Here is a 24,110-nt window from a genome sequence, read left to right as displayed (position 1 = left end):
AGGGTAAAAGATCCTTTGGACGTAAGCCCAAGAGGGGGTTAGTTAGATCTGGAGAGGGATTGAGTGTCAACTTCTTGACAAACTGTCACACTGATTTTCGTGGTGTGTATATGAGTTTGCACTACTACTCGCAATCTATGAGAATTCTTACTTCACATCCTTGCCAGCTCTGCTTTTGCTTCTCTTATGGATCTTAGTCATTCTAGATGCAAAATAAAATACCAGTAGAGTTTCTATTTGCATTTTGATGGTTGCTAAGAATTTGTTCCTCAGCCATTTGTGTTTCTGCTACAGAAAATATTCTGTTAAGGACTGCACTACATTTTTTTATTCATATGTATCTTTTTGAGATCTTTAGAAATTTTGGACATTATTCTTCTATCTGAAATGTAGTAGATGAAAATATTTTTCTCATTCTGTATGTTACTGCATTATATAAATGACTATGTTCTTTACCTTGCAAAAGGGTCTCAAACATACTCACAAAACGGCATACAGGCAGGCACAGAATATACTCATATCACATACCAATAAGATACTACTCCTAACCCAAACACTAATGATCATATTCCCTGTATGTCTATAATAAGCCTTGTCTAGGAAGAACTGTCTTTGATACATCTACCTCAAACTCATTTGCAATGTCTGATGTAATCCAAGTCAACTATCACAATTGGTAAGCAAAGAATTCGTTTGATGACATATGTTTGTTAGGAAATTTGCACAAGAGGAATCATACCTGGAAATTTTGTGCCCAATGACATGGATCTAACCATAAGGGATATGAAATTATTACCCCTTAGTTGTTACTTAAATGTAGGAGCTCAGATGCAGAGCTCCAGGCAGAGGGTGCTTAAGAATCCTCTGGGGGTAACCAGCAGACGGAAAGAAAAGTATTCCGAGAAGTACATACATCCCTTAGCAGTACCTACAATAATAAAGAGAGAGTCGTGGTTGTATTCCCATAATTCATACATGACTTTCTCTCTGAATCTTCATGCTCACTTTGCTCAGGCTCTCGTCCTAGTTTCCCGACAAAGATGTTGTCTTTGATCTTTGTCTTCTTGGTCCTGAACCTTTCCTTGCTTATCTGTAGGCTGATTGACCCCGTGTGCTTTTGGAGACTAAAAGACAAGAAAAACCTGGAAGGAGATAAAGAGGTTGATTGTTTATTTTCGATTTATACATAGCATAGGTATGTGTTCTGGGATATTTGGGCTCTCTTGCCCTGGCAAGTTTTATTGTAGCTTTCTTGGCCAGAAATCTGCCTGACAAATTCAATGAAGCCAAGTACCTGACATTCAGTATGCTTGTTCTGTAGTGTCTGGGTCACCTTCCTCCCTGTCTACCAAAGCACCAAGGGCAAGGCTATGGTGGCTGGGGAGGTCTTCTGTATCTTGGCCTTGAGTGCAGGGCTGCTTCTTTGCATCTTTGCCCCAAAGTGCTACGTTATTTTGTTCAAACCACAGATAAATTCTTTTCATAAGTTCAGGAACACACATTCTAAAGCTGGAAATTTTTGAAGGCTCTGGAATCTCATTTGGGAAAAAAAGTAAAAGGGGGAATGATTGGGATGGAATAATAGGTAGATTAGTTGATCTTTCTTATTTTGAGTGTTTCCCAAATTAACATGTTATCTTTATTCTGGGCTCTCATGGACTTCTTAATTATTCCTACAGAAAATATCCATTAAATTTAACTAATTTAATTCCTATAGGACATATGCCTACAAGATCACAAGGCTCCTTTCTACTGACTGAATATATGTCACAATATGAAGCTTTTTCTTATGAAGTTTCAGATTAGCTCCAGCTTAATTTCTTTGTGTCCTACTATGAAAGTATGTATATCCAGTGTCTTTATCCATGGGGACGTAGCATCTAGTTTTGACATACAATCAAGAGCATAAGCAATAGCTTTTATGACTTGTGGGCCTCAGGCACTAGGCCTAAATAGTTAATTTAATAATTCGATCTGCCTTATGGAGTCTCTGAGAGGGGATGTGCAGTCTTACAGTGCAGAACTGCCATCAACATACCTGCAGGTATATGGGCTATGTCTTCTAAACCACCAACGTTCTAGGCAAGGGGCAACTTCTTATACAATAGTGGTTTGTTTATCATGGGTTAATACAGTCTTCCAATTGAATTTAATGGTTAATATATAAGAGGGAGTTCAAGTCTGATAATGTAAGTGAGAACCAAAATCTGTGGCTGAAGATGCAACTTCTATATTTTTTCTTGAGGAACATGATGTGGTTGTCAAACAACATTCTAAACATGTGTGTTTATACCCATAGATCACTGTTCTTGGCAGGCTCAACTCAGCCACTGGTAAAGCTCATGAGAAAAAGTTTCTGATATGGGACACAGTTTTGTTTTAATTAGCCATTTTTGGACATCCATAGTCACCCCTTCCAAGGCTTGGGATTACTGTAGAGGAGGTGACAGAAATAATATAAGAGCCAGCAGAAGGGGTAGAGTGTTCTCTAACAACTTCTCCTGAGATAAAAATTCCCAACATGCAGAAAACACCTAAACCAGAATGTAAAGTGACTCAAAATAGATTCAGAGAATTGCTAAAGCTATCAAGACTAATAAAGATTCCTTCTTTTTGATTTTTCACGTCTATTCGTTTCCCTAAAAGAACAAGCTCCTTCCATTCTCTAGCCACTATGTATGTTTATCAAATTATATTTATCTATATTTGGTAAATTTTAAACAAGCCTCCAAAATCTAACCACTTACTGCATGCTAAATTTGGTCTAATTTCTTGTAAATGCTCAAAATTTTCTCACTTTTTTACAAAACATGAACTTAACTGTCTTTCTACAGCCATGCTTTTCAGAAAACACTGGATTGTCTTTAAATGTCTTTAAAATGATAGCATTGTGCTATCTTGTTATTCATTTCACGTGCCATACTTAAGCTTCTATAGGTTGGTGGGTGAAATCAGTTTTCTCTATATCACAATAAAATGCTTATTATAAAGTGGAGACTATCTTTGCAAACCTGATGAACAGGTGACTCGCAGGACAGTGATTGGTCCAAGGAAAATGTGTCATATTACCAAAATCTTTAAAAAACGTTGCAGTACTCAAGGGAAAATTAGACTGTGACCCATAAAGTTAGTTTAACAAATGGAATATCAGAAGATTTTGAAACATGTTGAATCAAGGACTTTGGGTGAAGGTGTAGCTAAAAAACTAGAAAAGGACTGGTAGATTCTGGAATCCAAGCCCTTGATAGCTTTGTTGTAGATTTAGAATCTATTGAGGACTAGAGAACACAGTAGTAATGAATGTATTTAAGAATCCATTTATCAGTTAAACACAAAACTTTGCTGGAAAACTAAGGTTGTTATAGTTACTCTTGATTGTTGACTTGGTGGGACTTTGAACCAGTATGATAAAAAAACCCGCTGAGAACGTATATCCGGTATTATCTACACTGTGAGTGACATGGGGCTGAATGACGTAGGTGGCAATACTACAATGTCTGGGGCCCTGGATTGATGGAATATAAAGGAAAACATGAAATAAACAGAAGCATCCGTCTTTGTCTGTTTCTTATCCAAAAATGTGATTAAATTAGTTGCTTCATGATCCCGTCACATAAATTCCCAACCAAGGCAGACTATACCTTGAAGCTATGAAAGAAAATAAGAATTTCCATGCTTAAGTTCATGTTAACATTAACCAGTCATCAGTTCAGGAATTATTGAGGATCTATCTACTAAGAAGATATTTTTCTTAATAGGATGCATTTGCTGCAACTGGGATATATTGGTTGGGCACATGTTGACTGAGCTTACCAAAAATGATTTTGTTTAGAATACACGTAATGAAGGAAATTAATGGATCTTCATATATATTATTAAAACGAAGCAAATGAAGCTTATTGTTGTCAGCGCATTAAATCAGAACACGTGTAGTAGAATTCAGTTGTTGTTTGTTCATTCCAAATGCTTAATGACGTAAAAGCTTAATTCTTAGTTTGAGCCAGTGGATATGGCGATAATATGAAGAGATGAAACATCGTTTGGGGGTATCACATGTCACACCACTCACTCTGGTTCCTTTGCTCGATGTCTTTTTGTCAATTATATTTATATCATCCTGATGATCTTGTTCCAGAGGATGTATAATTGAGTCACATGACCAAAGCAAAGTACATGATAACTGAACATTCATGCTGCAATGGTTTAGATATGTAAAACTGTTTTCTTTTTTTTTTTTGGCATTTATTTTATTTATTTATTTATTTATTAAAGATTTCTGTCTCTTCCCCGCCACCGCCTCCCATTTCCCTCCCCCTCCCCCAATTAAGTCTCCCCCCAGCCCGAAAAGCAATCAGGGTTCCCTGTCCTGTGGGAAGTCCAAGGAACCCCCACCTCCATCCAGGTCTAGTAAGTTGGGCATCCAACCTGCCTAGGCTCCCACAAAGCCAGTGCGTGCAGTAGGATCAGAAACCCATTGCCATTGTTCTTGAGTTCTCAGTAGTCCTCATTGTCCGCTATGTTCAGAGAGTCCGGTTTTATCCCAGGCTTTTCCAGATCCAGGCCAGCTGGCCTTGGTGAGTTCCCGATAGAACATCCCCATTGTTTCAGTGTGTGGGTGCACCCCTCGCCGTCCTGAGTTCCATGCTCGTGCTCTCTCTCCTTCTGCTCCTGATTTGGACCTTGAGATTTCAGTCCTGTGCTCCAATTTGGGTCTCTGTCTCTGTCTCCTTTCATCGCTTGCTGAAGGTTAATATTCAGGAGGATGCCTATATGTTTTTCTTTGGGTTCTCCTTATTTAGCTTCTCTAGGATCACTAATTATAAGCTCAATGTCCTTGGTTTATGGATAGAAACCAAATATGAGTGAGTACATCCCATGTTCCTCTTTTTGGGTCTGGCTTACCTCACTCAGGATAGTGTTTTCTATTTCCATCCATTTGTATGCAAAATTCATGAAGTCCTTGTTTTTTATTGCTGAGTAGTACTCTAATATGTATAAATTCCATACTTTCTTCATCCATTCTTCCATTGAAGGGCATCTAGGTTGTTTCCAGGTTCTGGCTATCACAAACAATGCTGCTATGAACATTGTAGAGCATATACTTTTGTTGTATGATAAGGCCTCTCTTGGGTATATTCCCAAGAGTGGTATTGCTGGGTCCAAGGGTAAGTTGATCCCGAATTTCCTGAGAAACCGCCATACTGCCTTCCAAAGTGGTTGCACAAGTTTGCATTCCCACCAGCAATGGATGAGTGTACCCCTTTCTCCACAACCTCTCCAACAAAGGCTATCATTGGTATTTTTGATTTTAGCCATTCTGACAGGTGTAAGATGGTATCTTAAAGTTGTCTTGATTTGCATTTCCCTGATCGCTAAGGAAGTTGAGCATGACCTTAAGTGTCTTTTGGCCATTTGAAGTTCTTCTGTTGAGAATTCTCTGTTCAGCTCAATGCCCCATTTTATAATTGGGTTGATTAGCCTTTTACGGTCTAGTTTCTTGAGTTCTTTATATATTTTGGAGATCAGACCTTTGTCAGTTGCGGGGTTGGTGAAGATCTTCTCCCAGTTGGTGGGTTGCCTTTGTGTCTTAGTGACAGTGTCCTTTGCTTTACAGAAGCTTCTCAGTCTCAGGAGGTCCCATTTATTCCATGAGGTCCTTAATGTCTGTGCTGCTGGGGTTATACGTAAGAAGTGGTCTCCTGTGCCCATGTGTTGTAGAGTACTTCCCATTTTCTCTTCTATCAGGTTCACTGTGTTCAAACTGATATTGAGGTCTTTAATCCATTTGGACTTGAGTTTTGTGCATGGTGATAGATATGGATCTATTTTCATTCTTCTACAGGTTGACATCCAGTTTTGCCAGCACAATTTGTTGAAGATGCTCTCTTTTTTCCATTGTATACTTTTAGCTCCTTTATCGAAAATCAGGTGTTCATAGGTTTGTGGGTTAATGTCAGGGTCTTCTATTCGATTCCATTGGTCGACTTCTCTGTTTTTATGCCAATACCAAGCTGTTTTCAATACTGTAGCTCTGTAGTAGAGTTTGAAGTCAGGGATGGTAATGCCTCCAGACGATCCTTTGTTGTATAAGATTGTTTTGGCTATCCTGGGTTTTTTGTTTTTCCATATAAAGTTGATTATTGTCTTCTCCAGATCTGTGAAGAATTTTGATGGGATTTTGATGGGGATTGCATTGAATCTATAGATTGCTTTTGGTAGACTTGCCATTTTTACTATGTTGATCCTCCCAATCCAGGAGCAAGGAAGATCTTTCCATTTTCTGGTGTCCTCTTCAATTTCTTTCTTCAAAGACTTAAAGTTCTTGTCAAATAGATCTTTCACATCCTTGGTCAGAGTTACCCCAAGATATTTTATGCTATTTGTGGCTATCGTGAAAGGTGATGCTTCTCTAATTTCCCTCTCTGTTTCCTTGTCCTTAGTGTATAGGAAGGCCACTGATTTTTTGGAGTTGATCTTGTATCCTGCCACATTACTAAAGGTGTTTATCAGCTGTAGGAGTTCTTTGGTAGAGTTTTTGGGGTCGCTTATGTATACTATCATATCATCTGCAAATAACGAGAGCTTAACTTCTTCTTTTCCGATACGAATCCCCTTGATCCCTTTATGTTGTCTTATTGCTATTGCTAGAACTTCAAGCACTATATTGAAGAGGTATGGAGAGAGTGGACAGCCTTGTCGTGTTCCTGATTTTAGTGGGATGGCTTTGAGTTTTTCTCCATTTAATTTAATGTTAGCTGACGGCTTGCTGTAAATAGCTTTTATTATATTTAGGTATGACCCTTGTATCCCTAATCTCTCCAAGACTTTTATCATAAAGGGGTGTTGAATTTTGTCGAATGCTTTTTCAGCATCTAATGAAATGATCATATGGTTTTTTTCTTTCAGTTTATTTATATGGTGGATTACATTGATAGATTTGCGTATGTTGAACCAGCCCTGCATCTCTGGGATGAAGCCTACTTGATCATAATGGATAATTTTTCTAATGTGTTCTTGGATTCGGTTTGCCAGTATTTTATTGAGAATTTTTGCATCGATATTCATGAGTGAGATCGGCCTGTAATTTTCTTTCTTGGTTGGGTCTTTGTGTGGTTTTGGTATCAGGGTAACTGTAGCTTCATAAAAGGAATTTGGCAATGACTCTTCTGTTTCTATATTGTGAAATACATTAAGGAGTATAGTTATTAGCTCTTCTTGGAAGTTCTGGTAGAATTCTGCATTGAAACCATCTGGTCCTGGGCTTTTTTTGGAAGGTAGATTTTTGATAACGGTTTCTAGCTCTTCGCGACTAACAGGTCTATTTAGATCGTTCACCTGGTCTTGGTTTAGCTTTGGTATGTGGTACTTATCTAAAAAAAATGTCCATTTCTTTTGCATTTTCTAGTTTTGTGGCATACAGGCTTTTGTAGTAAGATCTAATGAGTCTTTGAATTTCCTCTGTGTCTGTGGTTATGTCCCCCTTTTCATTTCTGATCTTATTTATTTGCGTGTTCTCTCTCTGTCGTTTAATTAGTTTGGATAGGGGTTTGTCGATCTTGTTGATTTTCTCCAAGAACCAACTTTTTGTTTCATTGATTCTTTGGACTGTTTTCTGCGTTTCTATTTTGTTGATTTCCGCCCTCAGTTTGATTATTTCCAGTCTTCTACTCCTCCTGGGCACATCTGCTTCTTTTTTTTCTAAAGCTTTCAGGTGTGCTGTTAAGTCTCCGATGTATGCTTTCTCTGTTTTCTTTAAGTGGGCACTTAGTGCTATGAACTTTCCTCTTAGCACTGCTTTCATAGTGTCCCATAGGTTTGAGTATGTTGTCCCTTTATTTTCATTAAATTCAAGGAAGACTTTAATTTCTTTCTTGATTTCTTCCTTGACCCAGGTGTGGTTCAGTAGTTGACTGTTCAGTTTCCATGAGTTTGTCGGCTTTCTGGAGGTAGGATTGTTGTTGAATTCTAACTTTAATCCATGGTGATCTGATAAGACACAGGTGGACACTGATATTTTTTTGTATCTGTGGAGGTTTCCTTTGTTTCCGAGTATGTGGTCAATTTTCGAGAAGGTTCCATGGGCTGCAGAGAAGAAGGTATATTCTTTCCTATTTGGGTGGAATGTTCTATAGATATCTGTTAAGTCCATTTGCTTCATTACCTCCAGTAGTTCTCTTACTTCTCTATTAGGTTTCTGTCTGATTGACCTGTCCATTGCTGAGAGAGGTGTATTGAAGTCTCCTACTACTAGTGTGTGTGGTTTGATGTCTGCCTTGAGTTTTAGTAATATTTCTTTTACATACGTGGGTGCTTTTATATTAGGGGCGTAAATATTCAGGATTGAGACTTCATCCTGACCAATTGTTCCTGTTATGAATATAAAGTGTCCATCTCGATCTCTTCGGATTGATTTTAGTTTGAAGTCAGTTTTGTTAGAAATTAATATGGCCACACCTGCTTTTTTCTTAGGACCATTTGCTTGAAAGATCTTTTCCCAGCCCTTTACTCTGAGTAGATGCCTGTCTTTGTGGTTGAGATGTGTTTCTTGCAAACAGCAGAATGTTGGATCCTGTTTTCGTATCCAATCTCTTAGCCTGTGCCTTTTTATAGGTGAATTGAGACCATTAATATTAAGTGATATTAATGACCAGTGGTTGTTTACGCCAGACATTCTTATTGTTTTTGGAAGAAGAATTTGTGTGTCTCCCTTCTTTGAGTTGTGCTAGTGAAGGGTCGCTAGATGCCTGAGTTATTGTAAGCAGTGTTGGCAATGTTGGATTCCTTGGGTTGCGATTTTCCTTCTATTACTTTCTGTAGGGCTGGATTCGTGGCTACATATTGTTTAAATTTGTTTTTATCCTGGAATGTCTTGATTTCTCCATTTATAGTGAACGAAAGCTTGGCTGGGTATAGTAGTCTGGGCTTGCATCCATGGTCTCTTAGCTTCTGCAGTACTTCTATCCAGGACCTTCTGGCTTTCATTGTTTCCATAGAGAAATCAGGTGTAAGTCTGATCGGTTTACCTTTATAAGTTACTTGGCCTTTTTCCTTTGCAGCTCTTAGTATTCTTTCTTTAACCTGTATATTTTGTGTTTTGATTATTATATGGCGAGGGGATGTTTTCCTTTGATCCAGTCTGTTTGGTGTTCTATATGCTTCTTGAATATTCAAAGGAATATCTTTCTTTATGTTGGGAAAGTTTTCTTCCATAATTTTGTTCAAAATATTTTCTGGGCCTTTGAGCTGTGACTCTTCTCCTTCTTCTATTCCTATTATTCTTAGATTTGGTCTTTTTATTGTGTCCCATATTTCCTGAATGTTTTGTGATGAGAATTTGTTGGCTTTGCAGTTTTCTTTGATCAGAGCGTTTATTTTCTCTATGTTGTCCTCAGAATCTGAGATTCTTTCTTCTATTTCTTGTATTCTATTGATTATGCTTGTTTCTGTAGGCTCTGCTCGTTGACCAAGATTTTCCATATCCAGCTGGTCCTCAGTTTGTGTTTTCTTCCTTGCTTCCATTTCAGTTTTCAATTCTTGAACTGTTTCCATTACCTGTTTGATCGTTCTTTCTTGGTTTCCCAGGGTATTATGTACGTATTTACTCATTTCTTCAAATTTTTGGTTATACTTCTCATCCATTTCTATAAGGGCATTTTTCACATGTTGTTTAAGGGACTCTACAGCTTTCATAAAGTCAATTTTTTCCACTTCTTCTGTGTTATGGTGTTGGAGACCTTCTGTTGTAAGATCGTTGGGTTCTGGTGTTTTCATGTTGTTTTTCAGATTATTGGGTGAATTCTTTCCTTGGCGCCTGCCCATCTCCTCCTATCGATGCTATCTAAGGGGTCTTTTAAAACTGGTTCAGGTTCCCCTGCTGGCCAGGGGCTCCTCTTACAAAATGCCCTTGCTCTGTTTCCTGGTTCCTGCCGGGGGCCAAGATCCCTCTCACCCCTCAGAAAGGTCTTCAGGAATAGGACCCGGCTCCTCCTTTGCCACGGACCTCCCCAACCGAAGGCCTACCTCTCTGGTTTAATTGTAGTGGGACGATCTGTTCTTGGTGTTGCGCGCGGTCCCTGCAGCCTGCTTCTGCTGCTGGGACGGTTCCCGCCGCCAGCAGCCTGTGTCCTCTGCTGCCGCTCTGGTCCCAGTGGGTCCCCGCCGGCTGCGCTGGGTGTCCTCCGGCCGCGTTCCGCCGCCCGGTGTTCCGGCCGCGTTCCGCCGCCCGGTGTTCCGGCCGCGTTCCGCCGCCCGGTGTTCCGGCCGCGTTCCGCCGCCCGGTGTTCCGGCCGCGTTCCGCCGCCCGGTCTGTAAAACTGTTTTCTTCATATAGTTTCCACAAGAAATGCTTCACTATATGTTAGAACAAGTTTGTTTATACCGCACAATTGTGAGAAAACCCTATGTAGCTTCTGTTCTTGTGAATGGTACAGTGCATGCTCAATTGATGTAGGACAACGCCTATGCAATAATATTATTTCCAGTCATGAACATTATTGTTCATATTGCCTGTATGTCTGTAATAAGATCTGTCTAGGAATAACTATTTCTTACATTTCCATTACAAAACCTGCCTTAAATATGTTATGGTATCCAAGTCAGCTATTCACATGGGAATTAGAGAATTGGTTTGATAAATAAGGCTTTTTAGCATATTTGCCCAAGATGAATCATCTCTGGGGCCTTCAGGTTCACTGAAACAGAGGGAACCATGAGGGATACAGAGGGAAAGATAATTGTAAGCAAAATAATTACCTGTTTCTTGTCACCTGAACATAGGAACTCAGATGCAGAGCCTCAGGACAGAGAATACTTAAGAATCCTCCAGGGTGAACAATGGGCTGAAAAACACCACAGAGAGAAGTACAGGCACTCTTTATAGAAACTGCAGTGATAAAAGAGACACTGGATACGGGCAGGCATACTTGATACATGGGTTTCTGTCTGACTCTTCATGCTGCACTTCCCTCAGGCTCCTAACCTGGAGACTCGACAAAGATGCTCTCTTTGATCTTTGTCCTTTTGGTCCTGAATCTTTCCCTCTTTTTCTGCAGTTTAACTGACCCCAAGTGCTTCATGAGAATAAAAACAAACAACAAAGAGCAAGATATAGAGGAGCATTGTTTCTTTTCTATTTATACAGAGGATGGGCATGTGAAGAATAACGATTTCACTGAGAATCTAAACGAGAAGTAAGTACATCTTTGTTTCATTAATTGTAGTTAAGTATGGGAGATGTTGTATTCTATGGGTACTGAGAGGCATAGTATTTGGTTGTAGAGATATGCACCTGCTCCTATCTGGTGATTGAAGAAACCTCTCTGAAGTCTACTGGACAAGACACCCATCTATAAATACAGCATAATATCACGAGGAAATACTTTTCCAGTAATGTTTGGTTCCACCTTAGTCTCTGGGTTATCCAGTCGCCAAGTCCTGGAAATTCAGACAGTGTAGGACATGGACTCCCTCTCGTGGCCTAGACATCCTTTTAAACTATACATTGGTTGTCTACTCCCACAAATTCTGTGCTGCCATTGTCTGAGTGCATATTCCAGGAAGGAATAATGAGATGTGGAATGATTTATCATTGGGTTAGGGTCTGGTATTATCTTGCAGTAGCCGCCATGGTACCATCATTCACCAAAGAGACTAGAATATAGAAGAAAAGAATCATTGAAGGGCCCAGTTAAGCTCTCCATGTTCAATGAGCTTTGGGTCTGTTGTTTTGGGCAATAGGGAGACAGTCTGTTTTCAGAGAGCAAACTTCTGTCTTAGCAACGTCCTGGGTTGTTTGTTGATCTCCATAGGAACCCATCAATCAAAATTTCACGCAAATACAACACAATTCCACAACTGGTAACCTTTCCTGGATACAAACAGGGCCTTTGTGCAATCCATATTCTACCTTATAGGGATTCCACAATAGGGTAACCCTCAAAGATATCAAGAAGTTTCCAGCCGGGCGGTGGTGGCGCACGCCTTTAATCCCAGCACTCGGGAGGCAGAGGCAGGCGGATCTCTGTGAGTTCGAGACCAGCCTGGTCTACAGAGCTAGTTCCAGGACAGGCTCCAAAGCCACAGAGAAACCCTGTCTCGAAAAACCAAAAAAAAAAAAAAAAAGAAGTTTCCACTCTACCTTTCCCAAAGCAACCAAAAAGAGTTCCAGCTGTTAATCCCTGAACTCTCTCCTTCCATCCCTATACCCTGACCTTATCCTTCCCACTCCAATCACCAACCTGACCCCATTTAAGTCAAACTATCCTATATCCCGTTCCCAAGGGAGAACCATGAGTTGTATAAATGGGTATTGAGGTAGATTCCCAACTTTCTGAAATACTGCCATAATTATTTTCACAGTAGCTGTACAAGTTTCACCTGCAACCACCAATGGAAGAGTATTTGCCTTGCCACACATCATTGCCAGAATGTTCTTTACTTAGCCATTCAGACACTTTGACACTTGAAATTGCAGGCTCTATATTACATATTTACATAGCTTAAGATCACAGAAGTCCAAGAAATTTAATTTTTCCTTATGTAAGAGTAATAAAGAAAATGGTAAGGCAAATATATTCAATATAGATTCCTGGTTTTTTTTACCAATAAAAAGTAATGTCTTAATATAGAAACTGACTCATGGATGCATACATTCCTAAGTTATATAAAATTGTTATGTGGTCCTTGCCATTTCCTTGATTTTCTTAATATACATATATGTTCATTATTGAGGGAGATAGTATCTCTGAGTGCAAACAATGTTTCCAAACCAGTGTGTTTTCTTCTTCTTATATTCTGCCTATACAACAGAGCTTACTTCATGGCTAATCAACATTGTTTATTCAGCAGTATTTTATGCTGAATAAATATTTTAAAATATTTTATGTTTCTATGTTTCTTATCAAGATTATTTACTTACTTTCACAGTTGATATTCATACTCCATTGGATGTTTGCTTGGTAAAAAATATATTTTTTATTCTGTTGCCTGCGACTCTGTCTGAAACACGGTTTTCTTTGCCGTATAAAATCTTTGAGGTTTCATGAGATCCTACTAATTTATTGTTATTGTTTAGGGCTGCAGGTCTTCTGTCAAAAAAATTCTTTTGCCTTACAAATGAATTCAAGACTATTTCACTGCTTTCTATTTCATCAGAGTTAGTGTATCTGGTCTGAATCTGAGGTCCTCTATCCGTCTAGAGTTGAGCATTGTGAGGGGTGAGAGTTATAGATATTTGTGTTCTACTCCATGCAGCTACCCCTTTGGCCAACACCATTTATTGAAGATGCTTTTTATTTTTTCCAGTGTGTATTTCTAGTTTTTTGATCAAAAAGTAGTTGTCCATAGGTGTATGGACTTCTGTAGTGGTCCTCAATTCCATTCTGTGAATCAACAATTTGTGAAAATATGTTGCTGGTTTTTTTTTTAGAATAGCTATGTAGTACAATGTAAGATTAGGGATAGTGGTATGCCCAATAGTTATTTCAATGTCTAGGATTGTTTAAGCTGTCCTGGGTTTTTTTCTGTTTCCATATGAAGCTAAAAATTCTTTGAAGATGTAAAAGGGCTAATTTATAAACAATGTCCTATATTATTTGAAACATGAATCTTTAACAGAATGGTAATAATAGTGGCTTAATATAGAACTCAATTTTAAAAGCACATATCAGTCTTCAATATAGAATGGTAAGGACCTAGAAAATGTGGAATAATTTCAGGTCTTTCTGAAAAACAGAAAACAGTAAAAGATACATGATTAATAAACAGCACAAAAAACGTTCTTTAAGCATGAGAAACAGAAAAGTAGAGGAAGCATATATGATTCAGAATTAAGTACCAGCCACATGTGATATCTTGTTATTTGAACATTTACTATAGTCAGAAAGCAGTGCAGAAAATACAAGAATGAGGCAAAAACAAAAAGGGTAATCCACCAAATGCTAAAATGGTACATTATTGTTAAATAAGATTATCAAACTATACAAAAATTATATCAATGCAATTAGACCAGTTAAATATGTAAATAAAAGGCAAAATCTAAAGTGAATATGTTAGAGTTGTAACATATCACAACAAATCTGAAAGTACTAGAATCCAACGACGAGTCTCTGATAACCGTCTATGAACTTAGGATGAAATACATCGGTACGATCTAAGGGTCCACGTGAGTTTACAGTTCATTCCTCTCAGAAAAAGCTGTAGTTATAACCAATCTTATATCATTCAATACTGCAAAGTCTCAAATAGAGAATCAAAGGAAAACTGTGTGGAAGCACCGAGGAAGAGTAATAATGACCATGCTCTTTGCGTTACCTATTAATGTGCTAGAAACTTCAGAGCTTTTGACACAGAATGATTTGTCCACATGGTCTCTATGCCCATAACAACATCATGCCATTGGTCAGTACTGCCTCTGTGTAAAAGAGTATAACTACCTTGATTGTAGATGATACAGATTTATTTTGCAAATATGTTATGTATTAAAATTACAGTACACATGTATGAGCAGATTCAATGTTGATCAATTCATCAATGTTGATCAATGTTCATCAATTCATGAAATTAATTCAATTCCATGGACTGCATAGAGACTCTCTCATGGTGTTCAGCAAAAAAAAAAGGATGAATCTCTAGAGAACTTCAAAATGACGGAATCCCATTGATAGAAAAAGAACGCACCAAGCCAAAGAAACAAAAATAAAAAAGAAAACATAGGATCTTAATATTCCTCCCCATGTCTCACATCATAATAGACCACAATACAAGGACTTGTGTATATCACCCTAGCAATGGGTCAAGAAAAGATTATTCAGTGCTGAACCCACACTGAGTGTAATTAAGATTATCATGTGTGGAACCTAATCTCTCGTGATTACTGTGCTCTGATTTCAGGTTGACACCTGACAACATCAACTTGATTTTCTCTCTTTATTTTGCCATGGAAGAAATCAATAGGAATCCTCAGATTTTACCAAACATTTCTCTGCTAGCTACCATTAAATGTAATGTGTTTGTTGATCACATAAAATCTATTTCATCTTCAAAAAGAAGTGAATACTTTCCTAACTACTACTGCTCAGAAGAGAGAAGATATTTAATTACACTTACAGGACCACGGTGGAGAGCGTCTGCCATTTTTGGGATCCTCCTCTACTTTTCTAGAACTCCAGAGGTAAGCCTGGGTGGATTAATTTTAATGAAATACTTTCCCTTCAGGCTGATATTCTGGGTACAAATGGTGATGGAAAGACAGAGATTGGGTTTATGCATTTTCTGCTTCATAAGGCATAAATACTCAAACACTATGGGAAAAACTTTATAAGAAATGGACATGGGAGGAAGCAAAAAATGTGAAACATTTTTCAAAACTCTAAATCTATAATAGTTTAGACAATCATCAAAAAATTGATATGATTTTAATAATTAAATTAAAAATTCACAATTTCTAGCTCTCCCAGCATTTGCTTAGCACACATAGATCTTAGACTGAGTGTTATGCGTCCTTCTTCTTTACACTGTTGCTTATGGTCTATGTCTTTCAGCTTTACTATGGGTATTTTCATCCTCACCTGAGTGTCCATGAACAATTTCCTCATCTCTACCAGATATCGCCCAAGGACACATCTCTAGTACTGGCCATGATGTCCCTAGTGGTTCACTTCAGATGGAACTGGGTGGGAATGGTCATTTCAGATGAAGATCTTGGAACTCAGTTTCTTTCTGAATGGAGAGGAGTGATGAAAAGAAAAAATGTCTGCTTAGCATTTGTGGCTATTATCCCACTAAGTCAAGAGTTATTCTTTAAAATGTTTATGAAGAATTATAAGAAGGTCATGACATCATCAGCAAAAGTAGTGATTGTCTATGGAGACAGAGATACTTATATGCCATTAAACTTTTGGATGTGGAGACCTCTAAGTATTCAGAGAATCTGGGTCAGTGTGTCACAATTTGATATGTTCATAGAAGGAGATTTCATGCTTAACTCCCCCGATGGGATTCTCATTTTCTCTCATCAGCATTCTGAGATGTCTGGTTTTAAACAATTCCTGCAGACAGTGCGTCCTTTAAACTATAGTGATGAAATTTCTCTTGTAAAACTATGGTGGACTTATTTTAAATGTGCTTTACCATCGCCTAATTGTAACAAACTGAAGAACTGTCCAACAAGAACCCTATTGAAATGGTTATTTAGGACACCGTTTGGAATGTCCATGAGTGATACAGCTTATTACTTATACAATGCAGTGTATGCTGTGGCCCACACACTTCATGAGATGCTTCTGCAAGTAGACACATGGCCAAAGAATGCTGGTAAGAAGCTGGAACTTGACTCCTGGAAGGTAATGTGTCTTATACAGAAAGGCATGAATGTCACAGAGATAGTGTTCTTAAAAGGAACCACAAGGTCCAAATCTATGCAAATAAGGAATCTTTTTCCTGAGTTCATATGTGTCTTTACCCTGGCACTGCATATAAGGCAGATCATGTTAGTGTCACAAAATATCATACAGTTAACACTGGCACGCAAGTCAGCATTATACAATCCTAGTCAAGAATTTTTTTTTCAGAGGTTTTAACCATACAGTTTTTTCATTTGAAAAGAAAAGTTTTCTCATGAAATTATTAAATGGCAATAATAAAATGACTCCCCTTTGATGTGATCAAAAAGTTTCTTATCAATGTAGTGAAATAAGAAAATATAAAAACAAAATGGCTTTGCCATTTTTTACCAACTAAGGATTTCAATTCCCTAGGTCATGATTAAATAACACTGTTAGTAGAAAGAAGTTGAGAATGCGCAACTACATTTCAGGCATACAATTCAGATGTGCATGTTTATAGGCATCAATTCCAGCAAGAAATTTGTATTTTTAAACCATAGGGAATCTTTCCGTGTACATGGAATTTCTTCTCTTTTATTACTAAGTACTTTTAATAAAGTTATATTTTAGGAGAGGCTAAGGAAAATTAAGGTCGTTAAAATATTTTATATTCTGGCTATGCTAATATTTTAGCATAGTTGAAACTAAAATGACAAATGTATTTTAGATGTTCTCTCTTCTGAAGAATATACAATTTGAAAATCCTGCTGGAGACCTTGTGACCATGAACCAGGAAGTAAAACTGGATACAGAATATGACATTTTCTACATCAGGGATTTTCCACCGAATTTTGGACTTAAGATGAAATTAGGAAAGATTTCCAGTCATTTTTCAAGTTATCAACAGTTGTATATGTCGGATGAAATGATAGAATGGGCTACAGGTTTTAGACAGGTGAGTTGTTCCTAATTCTAAGGATTTACGTGTGCCATAAATACCTAAAATCACATGGTCTGCTCATGCTTCCTCATGGAATAAAGCATTTTGTGAATTATTCATTTTCTGTCTCCTTTCCAAGCCCTCTCTCTCTCTCTCTCTCTCTCTCTCTCTCTCTCTCTCTCTTCTCTTTTTTTCTTATTTGACAAAATATAAATGACCAAGCCTTCATATTTATTTTACAAAGTCTTAAAATTTTGTTCTAATTTTTTTATTGAAGATAGATTCTTTTCTTATACAATGTATACAGATTATAGTTTGCCCTCCCAATACTCATCACAATTTCTCCATCTCCTTCCTCCTCTCCAGTTCTACTCCCTTTGTGTCTCTCAGCAGGTTTCTTAGAAATAAAAAACAAACACAGTAAAACTAAATACAATAAAATCAAGGAGAAACTGTTATATTGAAGTTGGTTATGTCAACCCAGCAGGAAGAAAAGAGTCCCATGAGTTAGAACAAGAATAGAGACCACCTATTCTCACAGTCAGGAATCTCACCAAAACTCTGACATAATATTTTGATATATATGCAGAGCACCTGTTACAGACCCAGGTAGACCCTGTGTTTCTTGCTTCAGTCCTTGTGAGCTCATATGTGCCTTGCTTAGCGATTCAGAGCCTCTGCTCCTGTTGTCCTCTATCTCCTCTGGCTGTGAGAAGTTTTCTACTTCCACTTCTACAGGATTCATTGAACTCAAAGGGGAGAAATCTGGGGAAGACCTCCAACGTAGACCCTCCACATAATATCTGGCTGTGGTTTCTGCATGAGCCATAAACTCCTGTTGGAGGAAGTATCTTTGCTGATGACTGGTTGAGGGACTGATCTGGGAATATAACAGATAATCATTAAGAATCATGTTACTGATTTTTGGTTTTAGACCAATGAGTATTTGTTCTCTGTTCTTTCCAGTCTCTGGCTCATAGTTACCCAAGCTGTGCAAGGTATGAATTCCTTTCCACGGAGTGGCTAAAGGTCAAACCAAACATTGGTTGTCTACTCTTATGAATTCTGTGCCATTATGACCCTACAATATTTGTTGGCAGGACAGATTTTAGGCAAATGTTTTATAGGCTGGTTTGTCCTTGTGTATATACCCCAAAATTGTTAGCTTGGTCTAGAGATGGACTTAGTCTCATCTTTCTGAGAAACTGACATTTTTATTTCCACACTGTATGTACAATTAGCACTCTCACAAGCAGTGGAGGGGTGTTGCACTTATTCCACGTTCTTACCAGCATTAGATATTACTTGTGCTATTAAACTTAACCAATCTGAAAGGTATAGGATGAATCTCAAGGTAGTTCTGATTGACTTCTCCCTGATAGATAAGGATATTGAACATTTATTTAAGTGTTTCAAAGCTTTTTGTGATTCTGTATTGAGAATTCTTTGTTTAAATCTATTTCACAATTTTAAATCGGATTTTTGTTCCTTTATTGATTGAGTTTCTTTTATAATTTCAATATTAGTCCTCTTTCACATCTCAAGTTGATTTAAAAAAACCCTTTTTTAATTCTATAGATTTTCTTCTGTCTAACTGAAGATGTATTTTTCCTTATATAAATGTTTTAGTTTAAAAAGTCCCATTTATTAATTGTTAATCTTAATCCTGCATTTTAAGTGTTCTATTTAGAAGTCATCTCATTTGCCAATGCATCCTAGGATGCTCCTCATTTTCTCTTCTTTCAGGTACATTGTACCGGCTTGATGTTGAGGTCTTTGATCCACCTAGACGTGAAATTTGTTCTGGGATAAGCATGGTTCTTTTTGCATTTACCTGCATGAAGACATCAAGGTGGACCAACACCATTTGTTTAAGATTTTGTCTCAAGCCGGGCGGTGTTGGCGCACGCCTTTAATCCCAGCACTCGGGAGGCAGAGGCAGGCGGATCTCTGTGAGTTCGAGACCAGCCTGGTCTACAAGAGATAGTTCCAGGACAGGCTCCAAAAAAACCACATAGAGATTTTGCGTCATTTCCTGTGTTTTTATGGCTTCTCTATCAAAACATGGGTCTGAACTTATGTCTGATCCTCAGTTAAATTACACCAATCAGCATTCTGTTTTTATGCCAATAACATATGGTTTTAATTATTACAACTCTGTAGCACAACTTGAAATCATGGATGGCGATACTTTCTCGGCTTCTTTGTAATTCAAGATTGGGTTAGGTCTCTTGAGGTTATTATTCATTCACGTGAGTTTGAGACTTGTCCTTTCAAGGTTTGTAAAGAACTGTGTTGGAATGTCAATTGGGAATGCATTGAAAATTTAGATTGTTCTTGTAGGATGTCTACTTTTACTATGTTAACCTTACCAAACCATGAGCATGGGAGCACTTTCCATCTTCTGAATTTGTCTTCAGTTGCTTTCTACAAAGATTGAAGTTTTTATCACAGAAGTATTTCCCTTGCTTGCTTAGAGTTTACTCAAGATATATTATACTATTTGAAGATATTGTGAAAAGTGTTGTTCCTGAGTACTTTCTGCTCAACATTTGTATACATGAGAGATATTTTTAAGTTAATATTGTATGTAGCCACTTACATAATATTGTATGTAGGTGAAAATATTTATTATGTGTACGGGTTCCCTGGTGGACTTCTTAATGCAATCTTTTTAGCAGGGCATACCTGTATAGTTCAGGACTGGGATACAGGAATGAATTAGAAAGTGGAGGTTAGAAAGCAATGGTCTCTGAGATCCAAAGCAGGTGTGGGAAGGGGGAGTAAAGCTGCAACAGGTGTTCTAGTGTAGCGCTAGGAGAATCCTGTGGAACTGCTTCTGGGAAAAAAGAGACACAGAAAAGACATGAAAATTATGTTTCATAATAGTATACATGTTTGTAGAAGGGTTTTTTTTTCAGTTACTCCACACTGCCAATCACTGCTGCTTTTCCCATATTCATTAAACTCAAATTGTAAAATGCATGTGATTTACCATAGACTCCGCCCTCGATATGCAGTATGCCTTGCCGTCCAGGACTAAGAAAATTCCCTCAAGAGGGAAGGGCTATCTGCTGTTTTGATTGCAACCCGTGTCCTGAAAATGAAATTTCAAACATGACAAGTAAGAATACACTTTACCAAAGTAATCAACAGATTGTTTACATTCTGCATTACTTATACAATTCTCAAAGAGACCTTCAGAGATAAGGAAGAGAAAACCCTCATTACAAAGTCAGAAGAAATAATAACACTTCAATTTGGAAAACTATACTACCTATATTAAACTATACTGCTCATGAACTTTATTTTTCTCTCATCATTCTAGAAGCAGGGAAGTATTTTTCCTTAATCATGTCTTTTGAGTAATAAGCATTACTATAGCATCTCACCTTCATCTTAGAATTCAGCATATTGCATTAAATTATATCTACTTTCCACTTTTATTAAGGATATAGTTGGTATACATCTGCCTTACTTAGGGTTTCTATCGCTGTGAAAAGACCACAGCCACGGAAAATCTTATAAAAGAAAAAGCATAATTGGGATGGCTTACAGTTCAGAAGTTTAGTTCATTATCATCATGTTAGGATATGAGAGCATGCAGGCAGACATGGTGCTGGGTAGGACATAATATTCAAGAAGCTGAGACTTCTTCATTTTGATCTGAAGGTAACAGGAATTGAGTTGGGTATCACACTGAGCTAGGTCAAAGGAGAGCTCAAAGCCCACTCCTCAGTGACACGGCTCCACCAACAAGTCCACAACTACTCCAAAAACCCATACTTCTCACAAGTGCCACTTTCTATGAGATTATGGGGCCAGTTGTATTCAAACAACCACAGCATCCATATTTTCCAATGCTAATCAATGTCTCTGACAAGAAATGAATGCTTGGTACTGTTGTGTCATGCTTTAGAAACATGTGATTTTATCATGGGCTCTGGTAGATCAATACAGTTATTGGTAAGATTCATTTTCATTATATCCTAGTACACACATGCGTTTGGATGCCAAAATTTTGATCTCTGAATTAAACTTTTTTTATTGAAATGACCATAACAGGTATTCATGGACAATATTCATTTAAGAGTTATACCAGAATGCAAATGGTTTCATGTGATTTGGACACAAGGATTGTGAAGATAAAGTACATAATTTAAATTACACAAAATGTTAAACATACTTGGTTACAGAAACCAGTGAAACATTCAAGAATATAAAACACTTGCATAGAATAAAGCATAAAAAATAAATTAATAAATATATATTGATTCCAATGACTCCTTAGCATATATAAGAAGTTGAATTAAAATAAAAGTTTAGTGAATTTTGTGTTGATTGAAGACATGGATGCTAAACCAAATTCTATTAAACTCCCCCTTGATCCTATATGTATTTCTAAAGGCTTCAAAATATAATATTTTATAATACATTATAATTTTCAAATGGATAGATAGAGTTGAAGTATTTTGATACTTTTATTCACTAGTTTAGGAAACACTGTTTTTCACAATCAGAGAGAATATGGAAACAGGAAGAGAATGTACACCCATCAATTTAGTGACTCAATAATGTTAAGACACCATCACTTCCAGTTTGGTCCACTGTCTCAATGTAATTGAAAGAAAACTGAATATATTAGGCTGTAAATTACACAGACACAGCTGGAAGGAAGGTCTCAGCCCCTACCCAGTATTATCTCTCAAAATTATGTCCTTGAGATATGGAAAATTATCTTGAGCATAATGCTTCTCCATGATGTCTACACTGCTGGGAATATTGTGCAGTTGAATCTCACAGAAATTAGCAAAACTGGCAAATAATATGCCCTACCAAAATTCACATATTGAAACATAAACCAAAGGTGATTTTTTTTTTGCCATGTAGAGAACTTGAGCGGTAACTTGTTCATGCTATCTCTGCCTTGCTTGACATTATCAGTGCTTTTTTTTTTGCTTCCTTTCACAGCTGAACTTTTTGTTATCCAAATATCTGTTGGTGTGCTCTTCTCTGTGGAAGACAATCTCTCCCATTTTCAGTATTCCTAAATTGCCTGTAGTTCTCTGCATAGGGCTTTTGTCTGATGGTCTTTCTCCCACCCACTTTGTCATGTCTATTGATCTTGTCCTTGGTCAGGACCAAACTTGAGATTCAGAGATCTACCATAACATGCATAGAAACTGCTCATTCTCAGTTCTTGTTCTGCATAACATACAAAATTATTAATAGCAACAGTGTGATTCCATGATTAATCTTATTAAAATATGCTGTTGCAGAAACATGAATATGATAGATATAACAGCACTTCATTATTTGGGAAAAATATCAAAGACTCTTGAGTCTGTAAGATAAATACGAACTAAGCCTTTCATAATAATAATAATCATTTTAAATTCAGATTAAATCTTATGATAAACCACATTGAAATTTTCTTACACAGAATGAGGTAATAATAGTTGAGCTATGATTTTCCAATGCATTAGTTTAGCATAACTAGTCCCTCAAAGAGAAAAATGAAAATTGATAATAACGCCCTTCCTCTACTAGATATGGATGAATGTGTGAAGTGTCCACATGATCAGTATGCCAACAAAGATCAAACTCACTGCCTCCAAAAAGTTGTGAGCTTTCTGGCCTATGAAGATCCCCTGGGAATGTCTCTGACCTGCGTGGCTCTGTGCTTCTCAGCCCTTACAGCTTCTGTACTGTATGTCTTCTTGAAGCACCAGGACACGCCCATTGTCAAGGCAAATAACAGAGCTCTCAGCTATGTCCTACTCATCGCCCTCATCTTTTGCTTTCTCTGTCCCTTGCTCTACATTGGCCATCCAGACACACCCACCTGTATAATGCAGCAGACCACATTTGCAATTGTGTTCACTGTGGCCACCTCTACTGTCTTGGCAAAGACGGTTACTGTAGTGTTGGCATTCAAGGTCACTGCTCCAGAAAGAAGGATGAGGTCACTGCTCATATCAGGGGCACCTAATTTCATCATCCCCATATGCACCGTGATCCAAATGATTCTCTGTGGAATCTGGTTAGGAACTTCTCCTCCGTTTGTTAATACTGATGTGCATATGGAACACGGCCACATCATTATTGTTTGCAACAAAGGATCAGTAATTTTCTTCTACTTTGTCCTGGGATACCTGGGGTCTCTCGCCCTAGCGAGTTTCGTTGTAGCTTTCCTGGCTAGGAATCTACCGGACACATTCAATGAAGCAAAGTTCCTGACGTTCAGCATGCTGGTGTTCTGTAGTGTTTGGGTCACCTTCCTCACTGTCTACCACAGCACCAAAGGCAAGGCTCTGGTGGCTGTGGAGGTCTTCTGTATCTTGGCCTCAGGTGCAGGACTATTTCTTTGCATTTTTGCTCCAAAATGCTACATTATTTTGTTAAGACCACAGATAAATTCTTTTCACAAGTTCAGAGTCACAAATGATAAAGCTAAATATGTTCATTAAATTCATCTAGCTTATTTAAAACTGCAGAAACAGCCACAAGATGACACAGTTGATATCTATTCCTTAAATATTGCCAGCAGATGATAATTCTTCATGTAAAATGTAGAAATAAGCTGTGTAATAAATTTTAACACATGACATCAGTTCTGTGCACCAAACCTTATGACCTGCCTTATCTTATTGTCATATTTGAGGGAGTGTGTGTTTCTCATTAAGTTCTCTGCTAAAATGTTGGGACAGTATTGGAACTCTTAAGTTCATATAACCTAGGTGGTCTATTAAGTGATGTAAATTGGAAGATCTTCTAGTAGCTTAGATTAGAGATAGAGGAGAGGCAAAATAATACTGATTAATTTATAAAACTGGGTGTTTTTATTC

At 37.7% G+C, this 24,110-nt stretch overlaps 1 protein-coding gene across 1 annotated transcript; it reads left to right on the top strand.

Annotated features, from left to right (window-relative positions):
- Window positions 1–1,040: 1,040 nt before the first annotated feature.
- LOC142837323 (vomeronasal type-2 receptor 116-like) lies at window positions 1,041–23,732 on the top strand. Its single transcript, XM_075952358.1, has 7 exons — window positions 1,041–1,160; window positions 11,113–11,189; window positions 14,890–15,169; window positions 15,540–16,340; window positions 17,050–17,277; window positions 20,263–20,386; window positions 22,813–23,732. The coding sequence occupies exons 1-7, from the start codon at window positions 1,041–1,043 to the stop codon at window positions 23,730–23,732; spliced, it is 2,550 nt and encodes an 849-aa protein (XP_075808473.1).
- Window positions 23,733–24,110: the final 378 nt, after the last annotated feature.

This window comes from Microtus pennsylvanicus, chromosome 18 (genome assembly GCF_037038515.1).
Source record: "Microtus pennsylvanicus isolate mMicPen1 chromosome 18, mMicPen1.hap1, whole genome shotgun sequence".
In the NCBI taxonomy this organism is placed as follows: Eukaryota; Metazoa; Chordata; class Mammalia; order Rodentia; family Cricetidae; genus Microtus; species Microtus pennsylvanicus.
Note: the sequence above shows the minus strand (reverse complement) of the source record. Positions and strands in the feature narration are given on the sequence as shown.

Bases quoted from the DNA above. Each gene is read 5' to 3' on its own strand.
- LOC142837323 (XM_075952358.1), top strand. From the start codon at position 1,041: ATGTTGTCTTTGATCTTTGTCTTCTTGGTCCTGAACCTTTCCTTGCTT. The intron at 16,341-17,049 runs GTAATGTGTCTT...AATGTATTTTAG, and splicing joins TGGAACTTGACTCCTGGAAG to ATGTTCTCTCTTCTGAAGAA. The intron at 17,278-20,262 runs GTGAGTTGTTCC...GATTTACCATAG, and splicing joins GGGCTACAGGTTTTAGACAG to ACTCCGCCCTCGATATGCAG.